Source organism: Hemitrygon akajei, chromosome 19 (assembly GCF_048418815.1).
Source record: "Hemitrygon akajei chromosome 19, sHemAka1.3, whole genome shotgun sequence".
NCBI classification, from domain to species: domain Eukaryota; kingdom Metazoa; phylum Chordata; class Chondrichthyes; order Myliobatiformes; family Dasyatidae; genus Hemitrygon; species Hemitrygon akajei.
Window position 1 is genome coordinate 63,739,252 of NC_133142.1, and position 20,492 is coordinate 63,759,743.

Here is a 20,492-nt window from a genome sequence, read left to right on the forward strand (position 1 = left end):
GAACATTGTATATCCTGATATTTTTCCGTCGCGATCTTCCCTCCAGGTCAATCAGTTTACTTTCTTGTTGATTTAATATTTTTATCGTCTTACTTAGTATCTGTTCCACGTTTTGCATGCGATCTTCCACCTTCTCAATTCGTGTTTTTTGATTGACGTTGGCGAGTTCTGACTTGATATCATTTAGTTGCTGTTTTATATCTTTTTGGAACTCCTGTATCCCTTCCAGAATTTTCATATTTGCCGCTTTGCCTCGCTACCATGTGTTTGGGTAGGAGAGCTGCTCGCTGCACCCCTCTTGTCCACAGGCTTTTTTAACCTCCATTCTTTGTCCCTCCATTTTTTTACCTCCATTCTTTTTCCCCATTCTTGCCCCCCCTTATCAATTCAGATATTTTTGAAAGATCTCATATTTGATGGATTAACGAGGCAAAATATATGCTTTTCTGGAGAAGCTATTGACTTAAGCTGCCATTCTGGATGATGACGTCACCGGAACCTCCCAGAGTAGAAAAATTAAAGGAGAATATTTTAATGAGATGTGCAGGGCAAGTTTTTTATTACATGGAAAGTAGTAGATGCCTGGAACAGGCTGCTAGAAGTGATGGAGGAAGTGGACACAACACTGACATTTAAGAGGCATTTAGACAGGAATGTGAACTTGCAAGGATTGGAGGAATATGAATCATGAGCAGGCAAATGGGTTTCAGTTTCAGCATCATGCACAGCATAGATATTGTGGGCCAAAGGGCCTGTTCTCATGCTGTACTGTTCTTTGCTTCATTCTAAGCACAAGAACACTTGGCGACGATTGCAATGACCAGTTCCATAGGCCAACACACTGTAATGGAATGCAGACCTCTGATCGTAAGCATGGTTCTGTTATTCTGTAGCTTGAGCTGTGACATGATAACCATATAACCAATTAACCTACTAACCCACGTCTTTGGGATGTGGGAGGAAACTGGAACACCCAGAGGAAACCGAACATGGTCACAGGGAGAATGTACAAACTCCGTACAGAGAGAGGGGGCAATTGAACTCATTTCACTGGCACTGTAATAGCTGTGTTTCTGTACCGCCTCAACCTTGTTGTTCTGCTGAATATTGTGGGCATGCTACACTGGCACTGAGATATGTGGTGGCACTTGTGGACTGTCTGCAGCACATCCTCATGTTGGCTGTTAATGCAAAAATGGCACATTTCACTGTGTCTTGATGTGCTATTTAAATGAATTGAAATTTGATTCTCAGCCCGATTGTTGGTGTGTACCCACTGTGGTACAAAACTTTCCAAAAGGAAGAGGAAGTAAGTGTTAGTGGGGCTGCTTCTGGTCAGAGAACAAGCTGGAAGTAAACTCCCCAGTCCTGAAGCAATAAGAACATCACAAGTGTACATAACCATAAGGGAGCCCTTACCTAAAGAGGCCTTTCGTATCTGCCACTATGAGCTTGATGCTGGACTGGTGACAAAACTGCCCAACCTCCAACTGTTCATCCAATGAGGAGTTGGTCAGCACAACCACCTGGGAGAAGAAAGACAGATGGTTAATGTTGAGTGGAAGCAGGTCCCTAATAATTCAGCTACTGCTGTCCAGCATACAGACAGAGTTCCAAACTCAGTTACATGGCAAAGAAATGTAGCTGGAATCTTGTGTGTTAATGATACATCTTGTACATAAGAAAAAGACCCATTCATTGTGTGATTCTGGGAAGCTTATACATTTAATCTTGAGTTAACATAAAGCTATGAAAATCCCATCAGACCCACCTCCAGATTACAGTGGAGCATTGGATTTGGAATGAAATCCTAACAGGTAAAAAGTGGAAGTCTGATAGGGGTAGGATATCCAAAGATTAGCTTTATTTGTCACGTGTACATCAAAACATGTAGCAAAATATGTCATTTGCATTGAATCCAGTCAGCGAGGATTGCACTGGGCAGTCCACAAGTGTCACCATGCTTCTGGCACCAACATAGCATGCTAACAACTCACTAATGCTAACTGTACATCTTCAGACTGTGGGAGGAAAGTACAGCAGCTGGAGGTATCTCGTTATTGGTTGTTGGTAAATGGGTTTATTAGTGTCACAGATGCAGTGAAGTACCTTGTATTGCATGCCATCCATACAGATAATCTCATCGCATCAAGGTAGCACAAAATAAAACAATAACAGAATGCAGAATAAAATATTACAGTTACAGAGAAACTGCTGTGCAGGTAGACAGTAAGGTGCAAAACCACGATAAGGTAGATTGTGAGGTCAGGAGTCCACCTTATTGTGCAGGAGGCCTGTTTAATAGTCTTATAACAGCGGAACTGTTGCAGTCTTTGAGCCTGATGACACAGGCTTCACGTTTTTGCCTTTCCTGCCTGATGGGATGGGGAGAAGAAAGATTGCTTGGTATGGGTGTGTGAGGTGTTTGATTATGTAGGCTGCTTTGCAGGTGCAGTGAGAAATGTAGATAGAGTTCATGGAAGAGAGGCTGGTCTCTGTGATAAGCTGTGTCCACAACTCTGTAGTTTCTTGCAGCCTCAGACACAGCGGTTGCCATACCAGGCTGTGATGCATCCAGATAGAACTTTCAGTGATATTTCCATTAAAATTGGTGAGGTTCAATGGGGACACCTTCAATTTCTTTAGCGGCTGAGGAAGTAGAGATGCCTGTGTACTTTCTGCACATGGCCAGGATCGAACCTGGGTCCCTGGAGGTGTGAGGCAGCTGCATGGTGTTATCCTGTGAAGTTCAGTACCGGACAGGGAGGCAGGAGCTCAGTTCTCCAGTGTACAGTGGGCTCTTGCACCCTTGTGTTTGATTGAGGGCACATGGATTCGTGATACAATAGCAACTAAGGCGACATAGTAGCATGACACTATTACAGTTCATGGTGTTGGAGGTTAGAGTTCAATTCTAGTGTCCTCTGTAGGAAAATCTGTATGTTCGTCCCGTGTGTTATGTGGGTTTTCTCTAGGTGCTCTGGTTTCCTCCCACAGTCCAAAGAATAGTTCAGAATAACCCACACTATTGGTAGGTTAGGTTAAATAGTCAATGTAAATTGTCATGCGATTAGACTAGGGTTAAATTGGTGGGTTGATGGGTGGTGCAGCTTGGTGGGACATATTCTTCAGAGCAACTAGGAGGGGCAATTAATGCTACTAGCTCAGCTTGCAGTGCCCACATCCCTTGAATAAATATAAAAAGGGCACTCCATCTGGGAGACAACAGAGGTTTCAGAAATCAAAATCTGGATGCAAAAGAGTTGGTTTCTGTAGTGTATGACTACACACACACAAAATGCTGGAGGAACTCAGCAGGTCAGGCAACATCTATGGAGAGAACTAAACAGTCAATGGTTTGAACTTTCATCAGGGCCTTTCATCAGGACTGGAAAAGCCAGACATGCCAAGTCTATTCCTCTCCATAGATGCTGTCTGACCTGCTGAATTTCTCCAGCAACTTGTGTGTTGCTCTGGATTTCCAACAACTGCAGAATCTCTTATATGTATGACAATGAAGTGACTTTCTCAGCAGTATCCAGCACAATGGCCAAGATACCACCAGTCTCAACACTGAATGGTTCACAGTGACCTCCTGAACCTCGTGATCCAGGGTCCCAAGGAAAATGTTCAGGAAATGCTGAAGACAATCCAAATTGGCTTGAAGGTGCATCAGGACTGTCTTTGAGAACTGCAAGTGTTGGCTATTCTGAACTCTAATGCTACGACGTTTTACAGCAGGAGTGTCTAAAGATTAAATTCCTCTAAGTTCAGCTTTCAGATTTATTTAATTACTTGAATGTACAGTAAGTTACCCCATGGCTATCACGAATTTGAACTCCTGGTCTTCGAATCCTAGTTTGGTAACTTAGCTACAATGCTGTGGACCACATGTATTCCCTAGAAGATGTTATCAACTCTCATAAACTTACCCCTTCAATCCAACTCAAGAGAAGACATGGAAAGTGGAATTACCTTACCTGATACTTTTTGAGGATGTCATTGGACAGCTTCCCAGTGTATGAAGAGACAGGGACATAAATGTTCAGTCCAACAAGACTTGGCTGTGAAGCTTCTGCCCTGTTCTTCCCAATATCTCTCTCTGTCAGATAAAACTGAAAAAGTGATAAATACATCAGATATTCCTCTATATCTGCACAGATTCCTTCACTGTACTTCACTGTGTCTCAACAAATGAAGCAAGTGTACCTCCAATCTGGTAGGACTTTGGACTATGAAAGGAAACCGGAGCACCCAAGGAAAACCCATGCATTCCATAGGGAGGATGCAGTCACAGGGAGAATGTACAAAATCCTTACAGACGGTGGTGGGAATTAAACCTCGGTTGCTTACACTGTAAAGCATTGTGCTAACCACTAGACTATCGTGGATTTGAGTCTGATATATGACGTACATACATCAAACTCAACATTCTGTTCAACAATTTTATGTTATTTTAACCTTGTATCTTTTCCCTTCTCTTTTCCATTGATAGGTCCAGGTTTCATTGAATTTTGCACTTTTCCTTGACTTCCTTACCATTACCAACAACTCCTGCAAGCTCTATCCACATTTCCATATTTCACTATCCTAGTCTCCACCCTACCATGGATCTCTCTCCCTCTACGATACAAATGTTTGCTTTACCAAGTTCCAATGAAAGATCTGTGACCCAAAACATTAACTCTGTTGCTCTCTCAACAGATGCTGCCTTGCTGGCAGAGTTTCAGGTTCCCTTCAGATTTCTTGCTTCTGCGGTATTTTGCTACATCATCTTCTTCCCGAGATGACGAAGAGGAGGTATAAACATAGAAACAAAGAGATCTATAGCACATTACAGGCCTTTGGGCCACAATGTTGTACTGACCATGTAACCTACTCTACAAACACCTAGAATTTCCCTACCACATGGCCATCTATTTTTCTAAGCTCCATGTACCTAGAGTCTCTTAAAAACCCAACTGTATCCGCCTCTAGCACTTTCACTATAAACCCACCACTCTCTGTGTGAAAATCTCACCTCTGACATCCCCCTTGTACCAAGCACCTTAAAACTGTGCCCCTCATGTTAGCCATTTCAGCCCTGGGAAAAAGTTTCTGGCTATCCATATGATCAATGCCTCTCACCATCTTATACACATCTATCAGGTCACCCCTCATCCTCCGTCACTCCAAGGAGAAAAGGCCAAGTTCACTCAACCTATTCTCATAAGGCACTCTCTCCAATCTAGCAACATCCTTGTAAATCTCTTCTCTACTCTCTCTATAGTATCCACATCTTTCCTGTGGTGAGGTGACCAGAACTTAACACATACTCCAAATGGGTCTAACTAAGTTCTTAGATAGCTGTAACATTACCTCATGGCTCTTGAACTCAATCCCACAGTTGATGAATGCCAACACAACATATGCCTTCTTAACAACACTGTCAAGCTGCGCAGCAGCTTTGAGTGTCCTATGGACACAAACCCCAAGGTCTCGCTGATCCTCTACACTGTCAAGAGTCTTACCATTAATATTATACTCTGTTTTCAAATTTGACCTACTGAAATAAACCACTTCACTCTTATCTGGGTTCTGAGGCTCAGAGCCGACCACAGTGCTATGGGTCTGACTGCTGCTGCTTTGCCCAGTTAGGCCATTCCCCTCAGCAGAATCCAAAGGGGTATACCTGTTGATGAGGGGAAAGGCCACAGGGCATTGACTTCCTTCTCCCTTTACCTCTCTCGATGTTCACTCATCTACTCCCTGAATTCTGCACTCTAGGTGTAACCACCTGCTCGAAAGTCATATCTATCAATTGCTTTGCCTTCCAGATGATCCCAAGATCATCCAGCTCCAGCTCTAGCTTTTATGAGCTGCACTTCCCACAGATGTTGTCATCAGGGAGACTATCAGGTTCCATGAATTTCCAGATTCTACAAGAGGAGCCATATCTGCCATCCTGCCTGCACTGTACAATCGGCAACCAGGACCAAATCAGCAATAACGAAAAAAAAAAACCCTTCTAACCTGTTTTTTTGGTTTGAGCTTCTTTTCATCGAAGCCTTAAGTCAAAGCCTGACACTTCTACTCTCACCGCTAGCCTCGTCCCAACTATGGCTACCCCGACAATGGCTGCCATGCTTGCCCCTTCTGTACTTCCAATTTACAGTCTTCTGCTTCCACTGCTGATTGGGGCTCTGGAATGTCCAAACGTCTGCGAAACTCTCCTTTTATACAAGATTTTTGATTTTCCTTTAATTTTTTTCATTGTCCACAAACATAGGCAGAGTCAGCTCCAGGCTTTTGCTGGTCATGAACCTGAACCATTGATAATCAATACACTGCTGTGTATTTTTAGAATATTTGTGTGTTAGTTTATGATAGTGGTAACCCACCTGAGAGGAAAGATCGCTCCACTCTGTAGTCCCTTCATCGTGAATTGTTACTGATTTGACTCCTCCGAGAATGATATTTTTCGCGATCTCAACACCAAGCCCGCACATCCCAGAGATCAGCACGTTTGCATTCTTCATTTGCCTCATGGCCTCATGGCCCAGCACATACCTGCCAGAGAGATTTCACACTTTCACTCCTTGGCTGGGAAGCTGGGTGGCATGGATGTTCACAAGGACCTGGGTGTCCTTGTACTCAAGTCACTTGGAGCCACGTGCAAGTGTAACAAGCAATAAGCAAGGCCCTTGTATACAAGAGGATTGAGTACCTATGAAAATATGTCTTACTGCAATTGATCTTAGTGCAATCGGATCTGGAATACTTGGTAGAGTTTTGGTTATAGAGTCAGATAGCACAGAAAGTGGACCTTCATCCCATCTCGTCCAGGTTGACCAGCATGCCCATCTAAGCTAGTCCTATTTACCTATATTTAGCTCACATTCCTCTAAATGTTTTCTATTAATGTACCTGCCTAAGCCCCTGTTAAATGTATTCACCTCAAAACTTCTGACAGTTCATTCCATATACGGACCACTCTGTGTACAGAAGTTAATTCTTGACCCCTTCTAAATCTTACCCCTCTCACCTTAAACCTAAGACCTCTAGTTCTTGATTTCCAACCCTGGGGAAAAGACTCACACTATCTGTAGATTCACACTATCTGTGCCTCTTATGATTAGAAACTCCTCCATAATGTCTCTTTCCCCAAAGTAGGATGAACATAGGAGATTTGCAAAGATTCCCAAGACTGGTTCAAGGATTGGTGGTTTTACTATATGATGAAATATCAGTCCTGTACTCTCTAGATTTTAGCTGAGTGGAGATGTTTTTGAGACTTACAATATTTGGATGAGATGCAAGGGGGAGCTTGTTTCTTCTGGTTGATGAGCCATGAATTGGGGGTGCAGTACAGTTCACAGCCTCACAAGAAGGTGTAGGTCCTTTAAGACTTAGATCTGAGGAGAAATTTCTTTGCGCCGAGGGCAGTGAATCTTTGGAACCCTTTACCCCTCAACCATCAGGCTCTTGAACAAGAGGGGACAATTTCTCCCACCCCAATACTGAACTGATTCCACAATCTATGGACTCACTTTTAAACACTCTAATAACTCATGTTCTGGATATTTATTGATAGATTGATTTTTTTTATTTGCACAGCTTGTTGTCTTTTGCACTTTGATTGTTTGTCCATCTTATTGGCTGTGGTCGTTCCTTGATTCTATTGCGTTGCTTGCATTTACTATGAATGCCCACAAGAAAATGAATCTCAGGTTTGTATATGGTGATATTTATATATTTTGATAATAAATTTACTTTGACCTTTTCCCAAGGAAGGGTGTAGTAAACAGATTATCTAGCAGCTTTCAAATAAAAGTCATCAATTAGATTATACAGCAGTATCGCACAGGAACTGGCCTTTCGGCCCACAATGTCTGAACCAAACATGATGCTAAATTAAAATAAATCTCTTCTGCCTGGGCATGATCCATATCCCTCCATTCCCTGCATATTCCTGTGTCTAACAAACCCTTAAGCAACACCATCAGGCTCTTGAACCAGAGGGGATAACTTCACTCAACTCCAATGCTGAACTGTTTCTATAATATATGAACTCACTTTCAAGAACTCAATCTCATGTTCTTGATATTTATTGTTCATTCATTATTATTTTGGTTTATTTTGTATTTGCACAGTTGTTACAAGGGGAGGTTGTAATCGAGGGGTCACACCTGTTGTCATCGAGGGGTCAGAAGTGGAAAGGGTGAGCAGTTTCAAGTGCCTGGATGTCAACATCTCTGAGAACCTAGCCTGGACTCAATAGATGCAATTACAAAGAAGGCATAACAGTGGCTAGATTTCATTAGGAGTTTGAGGAGACTTGGTATGTCGCCAAAGACACTCGAAATTTCTACAGATGTACTGTGGAGAACATACTAACTAGCACGGAGGGGCCATTGCACATGATCGAAGTTGTAAACTCAGTCAGCTCCATCATGGGTACCAGCCTTAACACCTTCCAAGGAGTGATCAATACATATCCCCATCACCCAGGACATGCCCCCTTCTCATTGCTATCAACAGGGTGGAGGTAGAAGAACCTGAAGATACACACTCAGCATTTTAGGAAAAACTTCTTTCCCTCCGCCATATCAGATTTGTGAATGGACAATGAACCCATGAACACTACCTCACTACTTCTGTTTCTTTCTTTTTCTCTCTTTTTGTAATACTTATTTAATTTTAATATATATATTTCTTATTGTAATTTATAGGTTTTTATTATGTATTGCAATGTCCTGCTGCTGTGAAACAACAAATTTCATGACAAATGCTAGTGATATTAAACCTGATTCAGTTTATTGTTTGTTGAACATTAGTTGTTTGTCTGTCTTTGCTTTGTGCAGTTTTTCATTGGTTCTATTGTAGTTCTTTCTATTCACTGTGAATGCCTGCAAGAAAATGAATTGCAGGGTATTATGTGGTGACATATACGTACTTTGATTATAAACTCTGTGTGAGAGTGAGAAAGTGAGAGGGACAGAGGGAGAGAGAGACAGACAGACTTTTGATTTCCAGCAACTCACATCTTTGCATTTGCAGTCTCAATGGAATACAGAATAAACCCTGTAATGAACTCTCTTTTAGTTACTGAGCGATTATGTTGACATGTCAATTTTTTCCGTCAAAGATTCAATGTATATTTATTATTAAAGTATGTGTACAGAATACAATTTTGAGATTCGTCCTCACACAGGTAGCCACAAAACAAAGAAACAACAAGAAACCTGTTCAAGAAAATGACAAGGTGAGCACTTAATGGATATTAAAGACTCAACTTCACTTTGCTGACCCTGCCACCTCACCCCACACCCAACTCACAGGCACACTCTCATCCTGCACTGGTCACTTTTCATCTTTCATTACTGCTATTTCACATACTTATGTGACTACTGTTTTATTATAGTAGTGACAGTAACATTTTCTTGGCTTACATAAACATGCACCTCACACTTTATGTCAATTTGTCAATCTGCAGCCTGTGCCACTCAGATACCTTGTGTTAATATGACTGTATGTGCTAGATCATAACTATCTGTGCTGTGTGGGCTGTGTTTTGCACCTTGGCCCCAGAGGAATGAAGTTTCGTTTAGCTGTGCACATATATATGGTTGAATGACAATAAAATTAAACTTGACATCCTTTCACATTGCTGCCACCCGAGTGCCATTCTTTTAATGACTTTGCTTCCAATCCTACTTACAGTTGTCTGGAATATAATCCTTCATCAATATCTGATGAATCTACAGGAGCCTCCATGGTATCAAAATCTGAAAGGAACAGAGAACAAATTAAAATTTTGCTGAAGTCAGAACTGAATCCTTTTTGATAGAGAAGTGTTGTGTATAGTTTGTCAAGGAGGCTGTGCCAGTACTGGCTATGAAAACTTCAGTTTATATGGGTTGGAAGGGCAAGATACCTAGATCAGGGTGACATCCAGGCCATGCTTTCATCTCACTGCTGCTATTGGGAAGGAGGTCCCACTCCACCGGGTCCATGAACAGTTATTACTATATGACCATCAGGCACCTGAACCAGTGTGGATAACTTCACTCACTTCTAAACTAAACTGACTCGACAACCTGCAGACTCACACTCAAGGACTCTACAACTCATGATTCCAATTTTTTTTTGTATTTGCAGTTTGTCTTTTTTTGTACATTGGCTTTACATTAATTGTATTGTATTTCTTTGTATCTACTGTGATTGCCTGCAAGAAAATGAATCTCAGGTAGTATATACATACTTTGATAATACATTTATTTAGAGCTTTGAACCAAGAGTTTATGCATTTATTGGGTTAGTTTTTGACCCTAGTTTTAGGTGCAATCTGCTTCTCCTTCTAGAGCCTTTATTGAAGTCTCCTAAATCACAGAATCTGGAAAATCATTCCTGAACCCTTTATCTCTGTGTTCTTCTTATAATTCCCACTTACAACATTTGGCATGACCTCTCTCTGCTACTCTTTCTTTGTGATCCTTTCGAACATCACTTTTCCATTTTAACACCCAGGTTGCACATGCACTCCTATAAAAATACTTCTATGAAATAATAGGTGAGATATTTAAAGGTAACCTGAGGGGAACTTCTTCACTCAGCTGTTCGTGATAAAGTGCCTATAAAAAGTATTCACAACCCTTTGAAGTTTTCATGTTTTCTTGTTTTACAACACTGAATCACAATGGATTTAATTTGGCTCTTTTGACACCGATCAACAGAAAAAGACTCTTTTGTGTCAAAGTGAAAACAGATTGCTACCAAGTGATCTAAATTAATTACAAATATAAAACACAAAATAACTGATTGTGTAAGTATTTAATGTGACACACCAAATCATCACCAATGCAGCCAATTGGTTTTAGGTCACACATTCAGTTAAAATGTGGGATAACTTTTTCTTCAGCAGTTTGACTGAGGCACGATGGCAAAGGTGCATGTACATCAGCGAGTTCGACCGATAGGAAGAGTTTAAAAAGAAGACAGCTTTACAGAGTGGGTGATGTTCTATAAGGAGAATAATAATGTTTTACAAGGCCGGTGTTCTATACTGGGTGTCAGATGTAGGATGACTAGTAGATTCCCAACCTCCCGGATGGCCACATCTGCACCAGGTGCGTCGAACTGCAGCTCCTTAGGGACCCAGGAGATGCAGCTCAATTACCTTCGTCTGGTCAGGGAAAGTGAGCAGATGATAGGGGTCACACCGGGACCTCAAGAGACGGATAAGTGGGTAACAATCAAGAGAAGGAAGGGTAGGAGTCAGATATTAGAGAGTACCCCTGTGGCTATCCCCCTTAACAATAAGTACTCCTGTTTGAGTACTGTAATGGGGGATGACCCTGTAGTGGGGGATGACCTACCTGGGGAAAGCAACAGTGGGCCGCACCTCTGGCTCAGAAGGGTAGGGAAAGGAAGAGGATGGCAGCAGTGATAGGGGACTCTATAGTTAAGGGGTCAGACAGGTGACCCTGTGGACGCAGGGAAGAAACACAGATGGTAGTTTGCCTCCCAGGTGCCAGGGTCCGGGATGTTTCTGATCGCGTCCAAGATATCCTGAAGAGGGAAGGTGAACAGCCAGAGGTCATGGTACATATTGGTACCAACAACATAGATAGGAAAAGGGCGGAGGTCCTGAAACAGACTAAAGGGAGTTAGGAAGGAAGTTGAGAAGCAAGACCTCAAAGGTAGTAATCTCAAGTATAGGGATAGAGTGAGGTGGAGGATAAACGCGTGGCTGAGGGATTGGAGCAGGGGACAGGGATTCAGAGTTCTGGATCACTGGGACCTCTTTTGGGGCAGGAGTGACCTGTACAAAAAGGACTGGTTGCAGTTGGATCTGAGGGGGGACCAATATCCTGGCAAGGAGGATGCTAAGGCTATTGGGGAGAGCTTAACATAGAATTGATGGGGGGTGGGAACCAAACTGAAGAGACGGTGGAAGGGGCAGTTGACTCACAAGCTTGTAGACAGTGTGAAAGGGAAGATAGGCAGGTGATTGAGAAGGGATGCGCTCAGCCTGATGGTTTGAGATGTGTCTATTTTAATGCAAGGAGTATCATGAAAAAAGCAGATGACCTTAGAGCATGGATCAGTACTTGGAGCTATGATGTTGTGGCCAATACAGAGACTAGGATGGCTCAGGGGCAGGAATGGGTGCTTAGAGTGCCAGGCATTGGATGTATCAGAACGGACAGGGAGGGAAGCAAAAGAGGTGGGGGTGTGGCACTGCTGATCAGAGATAGTGTCACGGCTGCAGAAGAGGAGGAAATCATGGAGGGATTGACTACTGAGTCTCTGTGGGTGGAAGTTAGGAAAAGGGGTCAATAACTCTACTGGGTGATTTTACAGACCACCCAATAGTAACAGGGACCTTGCGGAGCAGATAAGGAGACAGATTCTGGAAAGATGTAATAATAACAGGGTTGTCGTGGTGGGAGATTTTAATTTCCCTGATACTGATTGGCATCCCCTAGACAAGGGGTTCAGATGGGGTGGAGTTTGTTAGGTGTGTTCAGGAAGGTTTCCTGACACTATAAGTAGATACCCGTAAGAGGAGAGGATGTACTTGATCTGGTATTGGGAAATGAACCTGGTCAGGTGTCAGGTCTCTCAGTGGGAGAGCATTTTGGAGATAGTGATCACAATTCTATCTCCTTTACCATAGCATTGGAGAGGGATAGCAACAGACAAATTAGGAAAGTGTTTAATTGGAGTAATGGGAAATATGAAGCTATCAGGCAGGAATTTGGAAGCATAAATTGGGAACAGATGTTCTCAAGAGTAATGTATGGCAGAAATGTGGCATATGTTCAGAGGATATATGCATGGTGTTCTACATAGATATGTTCCAATGAGACAGGAAAAGGGTGGTAGGGTACAAGATCCATGGTGTACAAAGGACATTGAAAATCTAACCAAGACGAAAGCTTACGAAAGGTTCAAAAAACTAGGTAATGATAGAGATCCGGAAGATTATAAGGCCAGCAAGTAGGAGCTTAAGAATGAAATTATAAGAGCCAGAAGGGGACATGAGAAGGCCTTGGCGAGCAGGATTAAAGAAAACCTCAAGGCATTCTACAAGTATGTGAAGAGCAACAGGATAATACGTGAGAGAACAGGATCAATCAATAGTGACAGTGGAAAAGTGTATATGGAACTGGAGGAGATAGCAGAGGTACCTAATGAATACTTTGCTTCAGTATTCATATGGAAAAGGACCTTGGCGATTGTAGGGATGACTTACAGTGGACTAAAAAGCTTTTGCAAATAAACATTATGAAAGAGGATGTGCTGGAGCTTTTGGAAAACATCAAGTTGGATTAGTCACCGGGACTGGAATAGATATACCGCAGGCTACTGTGGGAGGCAAGGGAGGAGATTGCTGGGCCTCTAGGAATGATCTTTGCAATGAATCTTTGCTAGGAATGGGGATGAGAGAGATTCTGGAGGATTGGAGGGTTGCAGATGTTGTTCCCTTATTCAAGAATGGGAGTAGAAATAGCCAAGGAAATTATAGACCTGTGAGCCTTACTTCAGTGGTCGGCAATTTTATGGGGAAGATCCTGAGAGGCAGGATTTATGAACATTTGGAGATGCTTAATATGATTAGGAACTGTCAGTATGGCTTTGTCAAAGGCAGATAGAATTTTTTGAGGATGTGACTAAACACTTTGATGAAGGAAGAGCAGCAGATGTATGGATTTCAGCAAGGCATTTGATAAGGTACCCCATGCAAGGCTTACTGAGAAAGTAAGGAAGAATGGGATCCAAGGGGACATTGCTTTGTGGATCCAGAATTGGCTTGCCCACAGAAGGCAAAGAGTGGTTGTAGACATGTCATATTCTGCATGGAGGTCGGTGACCAGTGGTGTGCCTCAGGGATCTGTTCTGCGACCCCATCTCTTTGTGATTTTTATAAATAACCTGCATGAGGAAGTGGAGGGATGGATTAGTAAATTTGCTGATGACACAAAGATTAGGGGTGTTGTGGATAGTGTGGAGGGCTGTCCGAGGTTACAGTGGGGTCATTGATAGGATGCAAAACTGGGCTGAGAAGTGGCAGATGGAGTTCAACCCAGATAAGTGCGAGGTGGTTCATTTTGGTAGGTCAAATATGATGGCAGAATATAGTGTTAATGGTAAGACTGCTGACAGTGTGGAGGATCAAAGAGATCTTGGGTCCGAATCCATAGGACACTTAAAGCTGCTGCGCAGGTTGACTCTGTGGTTAAGAAGACATACAGTGTATTGGCCTTCAACAACTGTGGGATTGAGTTTATGAGCCGAGAGGTAATGTTCCAGCTTTAAAGGACCCTGGTCAGACCCCACTTGGAGTACTGTGCTCAGTCTGGTCACCTCACTACAGAAGGGATGTGGAAACTATAGAAAGGGTGCAGTAGAGACTTACAAAGATGTTGCCTGGATTGGGGAATATGCCTTATGAGAATAGGTTGAGTGAATTTGGCCTTTTCTCCTTGGAGTGATAGTGGATGAGAGGTGACCTGATAGAGGTGTATATGATGAGAGGCAACCGTTCCCTGTCTTCTGTGGGCAAGCAAAGTAAGGTCCCCTTGGATCCCATGCTTCCTTACTTTCTCAATAAGCCTTGCATGGGGTACCTTATCAAATGCCTTGCTGAAATCTATATACACTACATCTACTGCTCTACCTTCATCAATGTGTTCAGTCACATCCTCAAAAAAATTCAATCAGGCTCGTAAGGCACAATCTTCCTTTGACAATTCCATGCTGACTATTCCTAATCATATTATGCCTCTCCAAATGTTCATAAATCTTGCCTCTCAGGATCTTTTCCATCAACTTACCAACCACTGAAGTAAGACTCACTGCTCTATAATTCCTTGGGCTATCTCTACTCCCTTTCTTGAACAAAGGAACAACATCTGCAACCCTCCAATCCTCCGGAACCTCTCCCATCCCTATTGATGATACAAAGATCATCGCCAAAGGGTCAGCAATCTCCTCCCTCGCCTCCCACAGTAGCCTGGGGTATATCTCATCCAATCCAGGTGACTTATCCAACTTGATGCTTTCCAAAAGCTCCCGTACATCCTCTTTCTTAATGTCTATATGCTCAAGCATTTCAGTCATCCCTACAATAGCCAAGGTCCTTTTCCACAGTGAAAGAACCTTGAAAGAGCCCTATGACAACTCTGGCGGAGTTACAAACTTCAGTGGCTGAGTTGGGAGAGACTGCACAAACAACAACTTTGCCAGGGGGCTTCACCAGTCACAGCTTTATGGGAGAGTGGCAAAGAGAAAGCTACTTTTGAAAAAACCTCATTTGAAATCTCAGCTAGAGTTTGCCAGAGGCATGTGGTAGACTCTAAAGTCAGCTGGAAGAAAACTCTTATGGTCTAATGAAACCAAAATTGAGCTTTTTGGCCATCAGATTTAACACTATGTTTGGCATAAGCCAAACACTGCACATCATCAAAAATACACCATCCCCACCAGAAGCATGGTGGTGGCTGCATCATGTTGTGGACTGGATGTTTGATGGTCCTGTTTTTGTGCACTATGACTTAATTTATGATTTGCAAATTACAGTAAATTAAAGAGGCAGCACAGTAGCACAGAGGTTAGTGAATCACTTTACAGAACCAGCTGTAAGATTGGGGTTTGAGTCCCACTGTTGTCTGTAAGCTTTCCCTGCGACCAGGTGGATTTCCTTTGGCTGTTCCGGTTTCCTCCTACATTCCAAAGACATATAGTTAAGGTTACTGAGTTGTGCAGATGCTATGCTGACACCAGAAATGTGGTGGCACTTGCAGACTGCCCTGCACAATCCATGATCAAAGATCCTCATCACCCAGGCCATGCTCTTTTCTTGTTGCTGCCATTAGGTAGAAGGTACAGATGCCTCAAGACTCACACCACCAGGTTCAAGAACAGTTATTACCCCTCAACTATCAGGCTCTTGAACAAAAGGGAATAGTTAGTCATTTAAGGACTCTTATATTGTTATTTCATGCTTGTAATTTATTACTATTTATTTATATCTGCATTTTCACAGTTTGTTTACAGTTTATAGTTCCTGGTGTTTAGTTACTGTTCTATAGATTTGTTAGGTATGACTGCAGAAAAGAATCACAGGGTTGTATGTGGTGGTATATATGTAATCTGATAAAAAAAATTACTTTGAACTTTGAACAATGCTTGTTGAGTTGATTTGACACATTTCAATGTATGTGACAGATAATCTTTTCTAATCTTTTTTTAAAGTCCTGCACACATATCAACATTGTTTTTCCTACACTATAGCAAAATTCATCTCATTTGATATGACAAATAGAAATCCATATAGATTTGCTTCTTGAAGGTAACATGGGAATTTCCGGTCAAAAGCAGAGAGCACTTTCATTTTCCTTTTCAAGCACTTACAGCATCAACAACTTCAGTAAGTTTCACTTTCGCTTCTGTCATTTTGCATCTATGTCAGAAATCATCCCATGAGGAAGGACTTCTACATTCCAAAGAAATTTGGAATATGGAATGTTACATTCCAAAGGAATTCCCAAGTAATGTGGAGAGGATGTTTCCTATAGTGGATGAGTCTAGGACCAAAGGCACAGCCTCAGAATAGGATGTCTATTTAGATCAGAGATGAAAGGAATTTCTTTAGCCAGAAGTTGGTGAATCTGTGGAATTTATTGCTGCAGATGGCCCTGGAAGCTATGTTATTGGGTATACATAATGCGTAGGTTCAGAGGTTCTTTGTTAGTAAAGGCATCAAAGATTACAGAGAGAAAGCAGGAGAATGGGGCAAAGAATATAATAAATCAGCCATGATGGAATGGACCACTTCTGATCTGGTATCTTATGGAATACAAGGTCATCTTATTGAAACCTTAAAGGGCTTGATTTGGGGGACAGAACTAGGCATCACTATCTCAAGACAACACATAGGTAACTGGGATTGAGATGAGGAAAAAGTTCTTCATTTAGAGGGTTCCAACTCTGTACTCAATAGGACTACAGATAATCAGTCCTTGAGATGGTGGACTTGTAGACTTGTAGAGATAGCAGGAGCTCTGACGGAGATCTTTCAGATGTCATTAGAAACAGGGATTGTGCCGGAGGATTGGCGTATTGCTCATGTGGTTCCATTGTTTAAAAAGGGTTCTAGAAGTAAGCCTGGCAATTATAGACCTGTCAGTTTGACATCAGTGGTGGGTAAATTAATGGAAAGTATTCTTAGAGATAGTATTTATAATTATCTGGATAGACAGGATCTGACTAGGAGTAGCCAGCATGGATTTGTGCGTGGAAGGTCATGTTTGACAAACCTTATTGAATTTTTTGAAGTAGTTACGAGGAATGTTGACGAGGGTAAGGCAGTAGATGTAGTCTATATGGACTTCAGCAAGGCCTTTGACAAAGTTCCACATGGAAGGTTAGTTAAGAAGGTTCAGTCGTTAGGTATTAATGCTGGAGTAATAAAATGGATTCAACAGTGGCTAGATGGGAGATGCCAGAGAGTAGTGATGGATAATTGTTTATCGAGATGGAGGCCGGTGACTAGCGGGGTGCCTCAGGGATCTGTTTTGGGCCCAATGTTGTTTGTAATATACATAAATGATCTGGATGATGGGGTGGTAAATTGGATTATTAAGTATGCTGATGATACTAAGGTAGGAGGTGTTGTGGATAATGAGGTGGGTTTTCAAAGCTTGCAGGGAGATTTATGCCGGTTAGAAGAATGGGCTGAACGTTGGCAGATGGAGTTTAATGCTGAGATGTGTGAGGTTCTACATTTTGGCAGGAATAATCCAAATAGAACATACAGAGTAAATGGTAGGGCATTGAGGAATGCAGTGGAACAGAGAGATCTAGGAATAACAGTGCATAGTTCCCTGAAGGTGGAGTCTCATGTAGATAGGGTGGTGAAGAAGGCTTTTGGAACGCTGGCCTTTATAAATCAGAGCATTGAGTACAGAAGTTGGGATGTAATGTTAAAATTGTACAAGGCATTGGTAAGGCCAAATTTGGAATATTGTGTACAGTTCTGGTCACCGAATTATAGGAAAGATATCAATAAATTAGAGAGAGTGCAGAGACGATTTACTAGGATGTTACCTGGGTTTCAGCACTTAAGTTACAGAGAAAGGTTGAACAAGTTAGGTCTCTATTCATTGGAGCGTAGAAGGTTGAGGGGGGATTTGATCGAGGTATTTAAAATGTTGAGAGGGATAGATAGAGTTGACGTGAATAGGCTGTTTCCATTGAGAGTAGGGGAGATTCAAACGAGAGGACATGATTTGAGAGTTAGGGGGCAAAAGTTTAAGGGAAACACAAGGGGGTATTTCTTTACTCAGAGAGTGATAGCTGTGTGGAATGAGCTTCCTGTAGAAGTAGTAGAGGCCAGTTCAGTTGTGTCATTTAAGGTAAAATTGGATAGGTATATGGACAGGAAAGGAGTGGAGGGTTATGGGCTGAGTGCGGGTAGGTGGGACTAGGTGAGATTAAGAGTTCGGCACAGACTAGGAGGGCCGGAATGGCCTGTTTCCGTGCTGTGATTGTTATATGGTTATATGGACAGTGGAGAACGGGGATGAGTCAGAAGAAGACACGGGAGAGATAGCAGATGCTGGAATCCTAAGCATAAAGACAAAATGCTTGGGCAGATTCAGTCGGTCTGGGAGCATCTGTGGAGTCAGAGGGTTGGGCGATGTCTCACTTGATTTGGGACTAGGTCAGCATTGATACAGAGTCAGTGCTGATTGTATCCATCCTGACTGATGCTGCCTCACTTGCAGAATTCTTCCACAGCAACATACAAAGAATGCTGGAGGAACTCAGCAGGCCAGGCAGCATCTATAGAAAAAGAGTAAGCAGTCAACATTTCAGGCCAAGAACCTTCATCAGGACTGGAAAGACAGAACTTCTCGGCTGCCTGGCCTGCTGAGTTACTCCAGCAGGTTGCGTGTGTTGTTTTGGATTTCCAGCATCTGAAGATTATCACGTGTTTGCAATTCTTCCAGAGTTTGTTTTAGGCTAGTAAAGAGAGCTTTTGGTACATTGGCCTTTATAAATCAAAGTATTGAGTATAAGAGTTGGAATGTTATGATGAGGTTGTATAAGGCATTGGTGAGGCTGAATTTGGAGTATTGTGTGCAGTTTTGGTCACCAAATTACAGGAAGGTTATTAATAAGGTTGAAAGAGTGCCGAGAATGTTTATAAGGACTTTACAGGGACTTGAGAAACTGAGTTACCAGGAAAGGTTGAATAGGTTAGGATTTTATTCCCTGGAGCGTAGAATAATGAGGGGAGATTTGATAGAGGTATATAAAATTATGATGGGTATAGATAGAGTGAATGCAAGCAGGCTTTTTCCACTGAGGCTAGGGGAGAAAAAAACCAGAGGACATGGGGTAAGGGTGAAGGGGGAAAAGTATAAAGGGAACATTGGGGTGGGCTTCTTCACACAGAGAGTGGTGGGAATGTGGAATGAGCTGCCAGATGAAGTTGTAAATGCGGGCTCACTTTTAACATTTAAGAAAAACTTGGACAGGTACATGGATGAGAGGTGTATGGAGGGATATGGCCCAGGTACAGGTCAGTGGGACTAGGCACAAAAATGGTTTGGCACGGCCAAGAAGGGCCAAAAGGCCTGTTTCTGTGCTGTAATGTTCTATGGTTCGATGCATCAAAAGCAGATTAACCATGATCTTACTGAACGGCCTACTCACTCCTATTCTGTAGTGTGGGACTTATGTACCTCCTGCTCCTTGACATCTCAAGATAGCCTAGCCCAGATAGTGGGCATTTTTGATGTTTCCTTTCTTGGGTATAGTGACCAAAACTGTGCAATGTACTAGCAACATTATAACTAAAAACGCAATCAGTTTAGAACCATTTCAAGTAGTTTCACTTTATAAAGAAAAACGCTGACCAGAGCAGGCTTGATCAGAGTTCAGCCCATTTAACTAAAATAACAACTTTAACGACTTTACGAAATCGTTCAGTTATTGAATAGAAAGAGTTAAGTTTTGGACCACACAGGGTAAGCTTTTTAAAAAAGGGAATTGAACACTTTTCTGGGTAAGGCGTTAAGAAAGGTTGTTCCGAATGCTCTCTTAAAGCGCTCTGCGTACTATGGGGAGACCCAGGCCTTTCTCCACTGGATCATTCATTGTAATAGAAATTAACCTTTTCCTGAATGATTTCCAACCTGGCCTTTTCATTTATGGTTTCAATACCAGGTACTCAAAAAATACCCGCCTGCCCGTGTTTGAGCGTCTGTCGGACTGAAGGTCAGTTTCAGTGCAACTGCAAACAGTACGCCTGCCAGCCGCCGCCACTCACACCCCCGGTCATCCAACCCCACTTACGGTGGGCTATTAACCTTGTCCGGTTACACTCTGCTCTCACTTACGTGCCTGACCCGACCGCTTCCCGTACACCAACTGACTGTAGTTGATTGGACAGGGAGCTGAAGAAAATACTTCCTGCCAAACTGCTCTCATCTTAA

General features: G+C 42.4%; 1 protein-coding gene across 1 annotated transcript in view; it reads right to left on the reverse strand.

Moving 5' to 3' along the window:
* Positions 1-20,492, reverse strand: part of LOC140741996 (ubiquitin-like modifier-activating enzyme 1) — a 430,112-nt gene extending 409,620 nt beyond the window's left edge. Inside the window, exons 1-5 of the mRNA XM_073072650.1 lie at positions 20,397-20,492; positions 9,701-9,767; positions 6,381-6,549; positions 3,981-4,115; positions 1,420-1,526 (exon numbers count right to left, since the gene is read on the reverse strand). Coding sequence (XP_072928751.1) covers positions 1,420-1,526; positions 3,981-4,115; positions 6,381-6,549; positions 9,701-9,767; positions 20,397-20,487 — 569 coding nt within the window. The 5' untranslated portion in view covers positions 20,488-20,492. The remainder of the gene's footprint in view (positions 1-1,419; positions 1,527-3,980; positions 4,116-6,380; positions 6,550-9,700; positions 9,768-20,396) is intronic.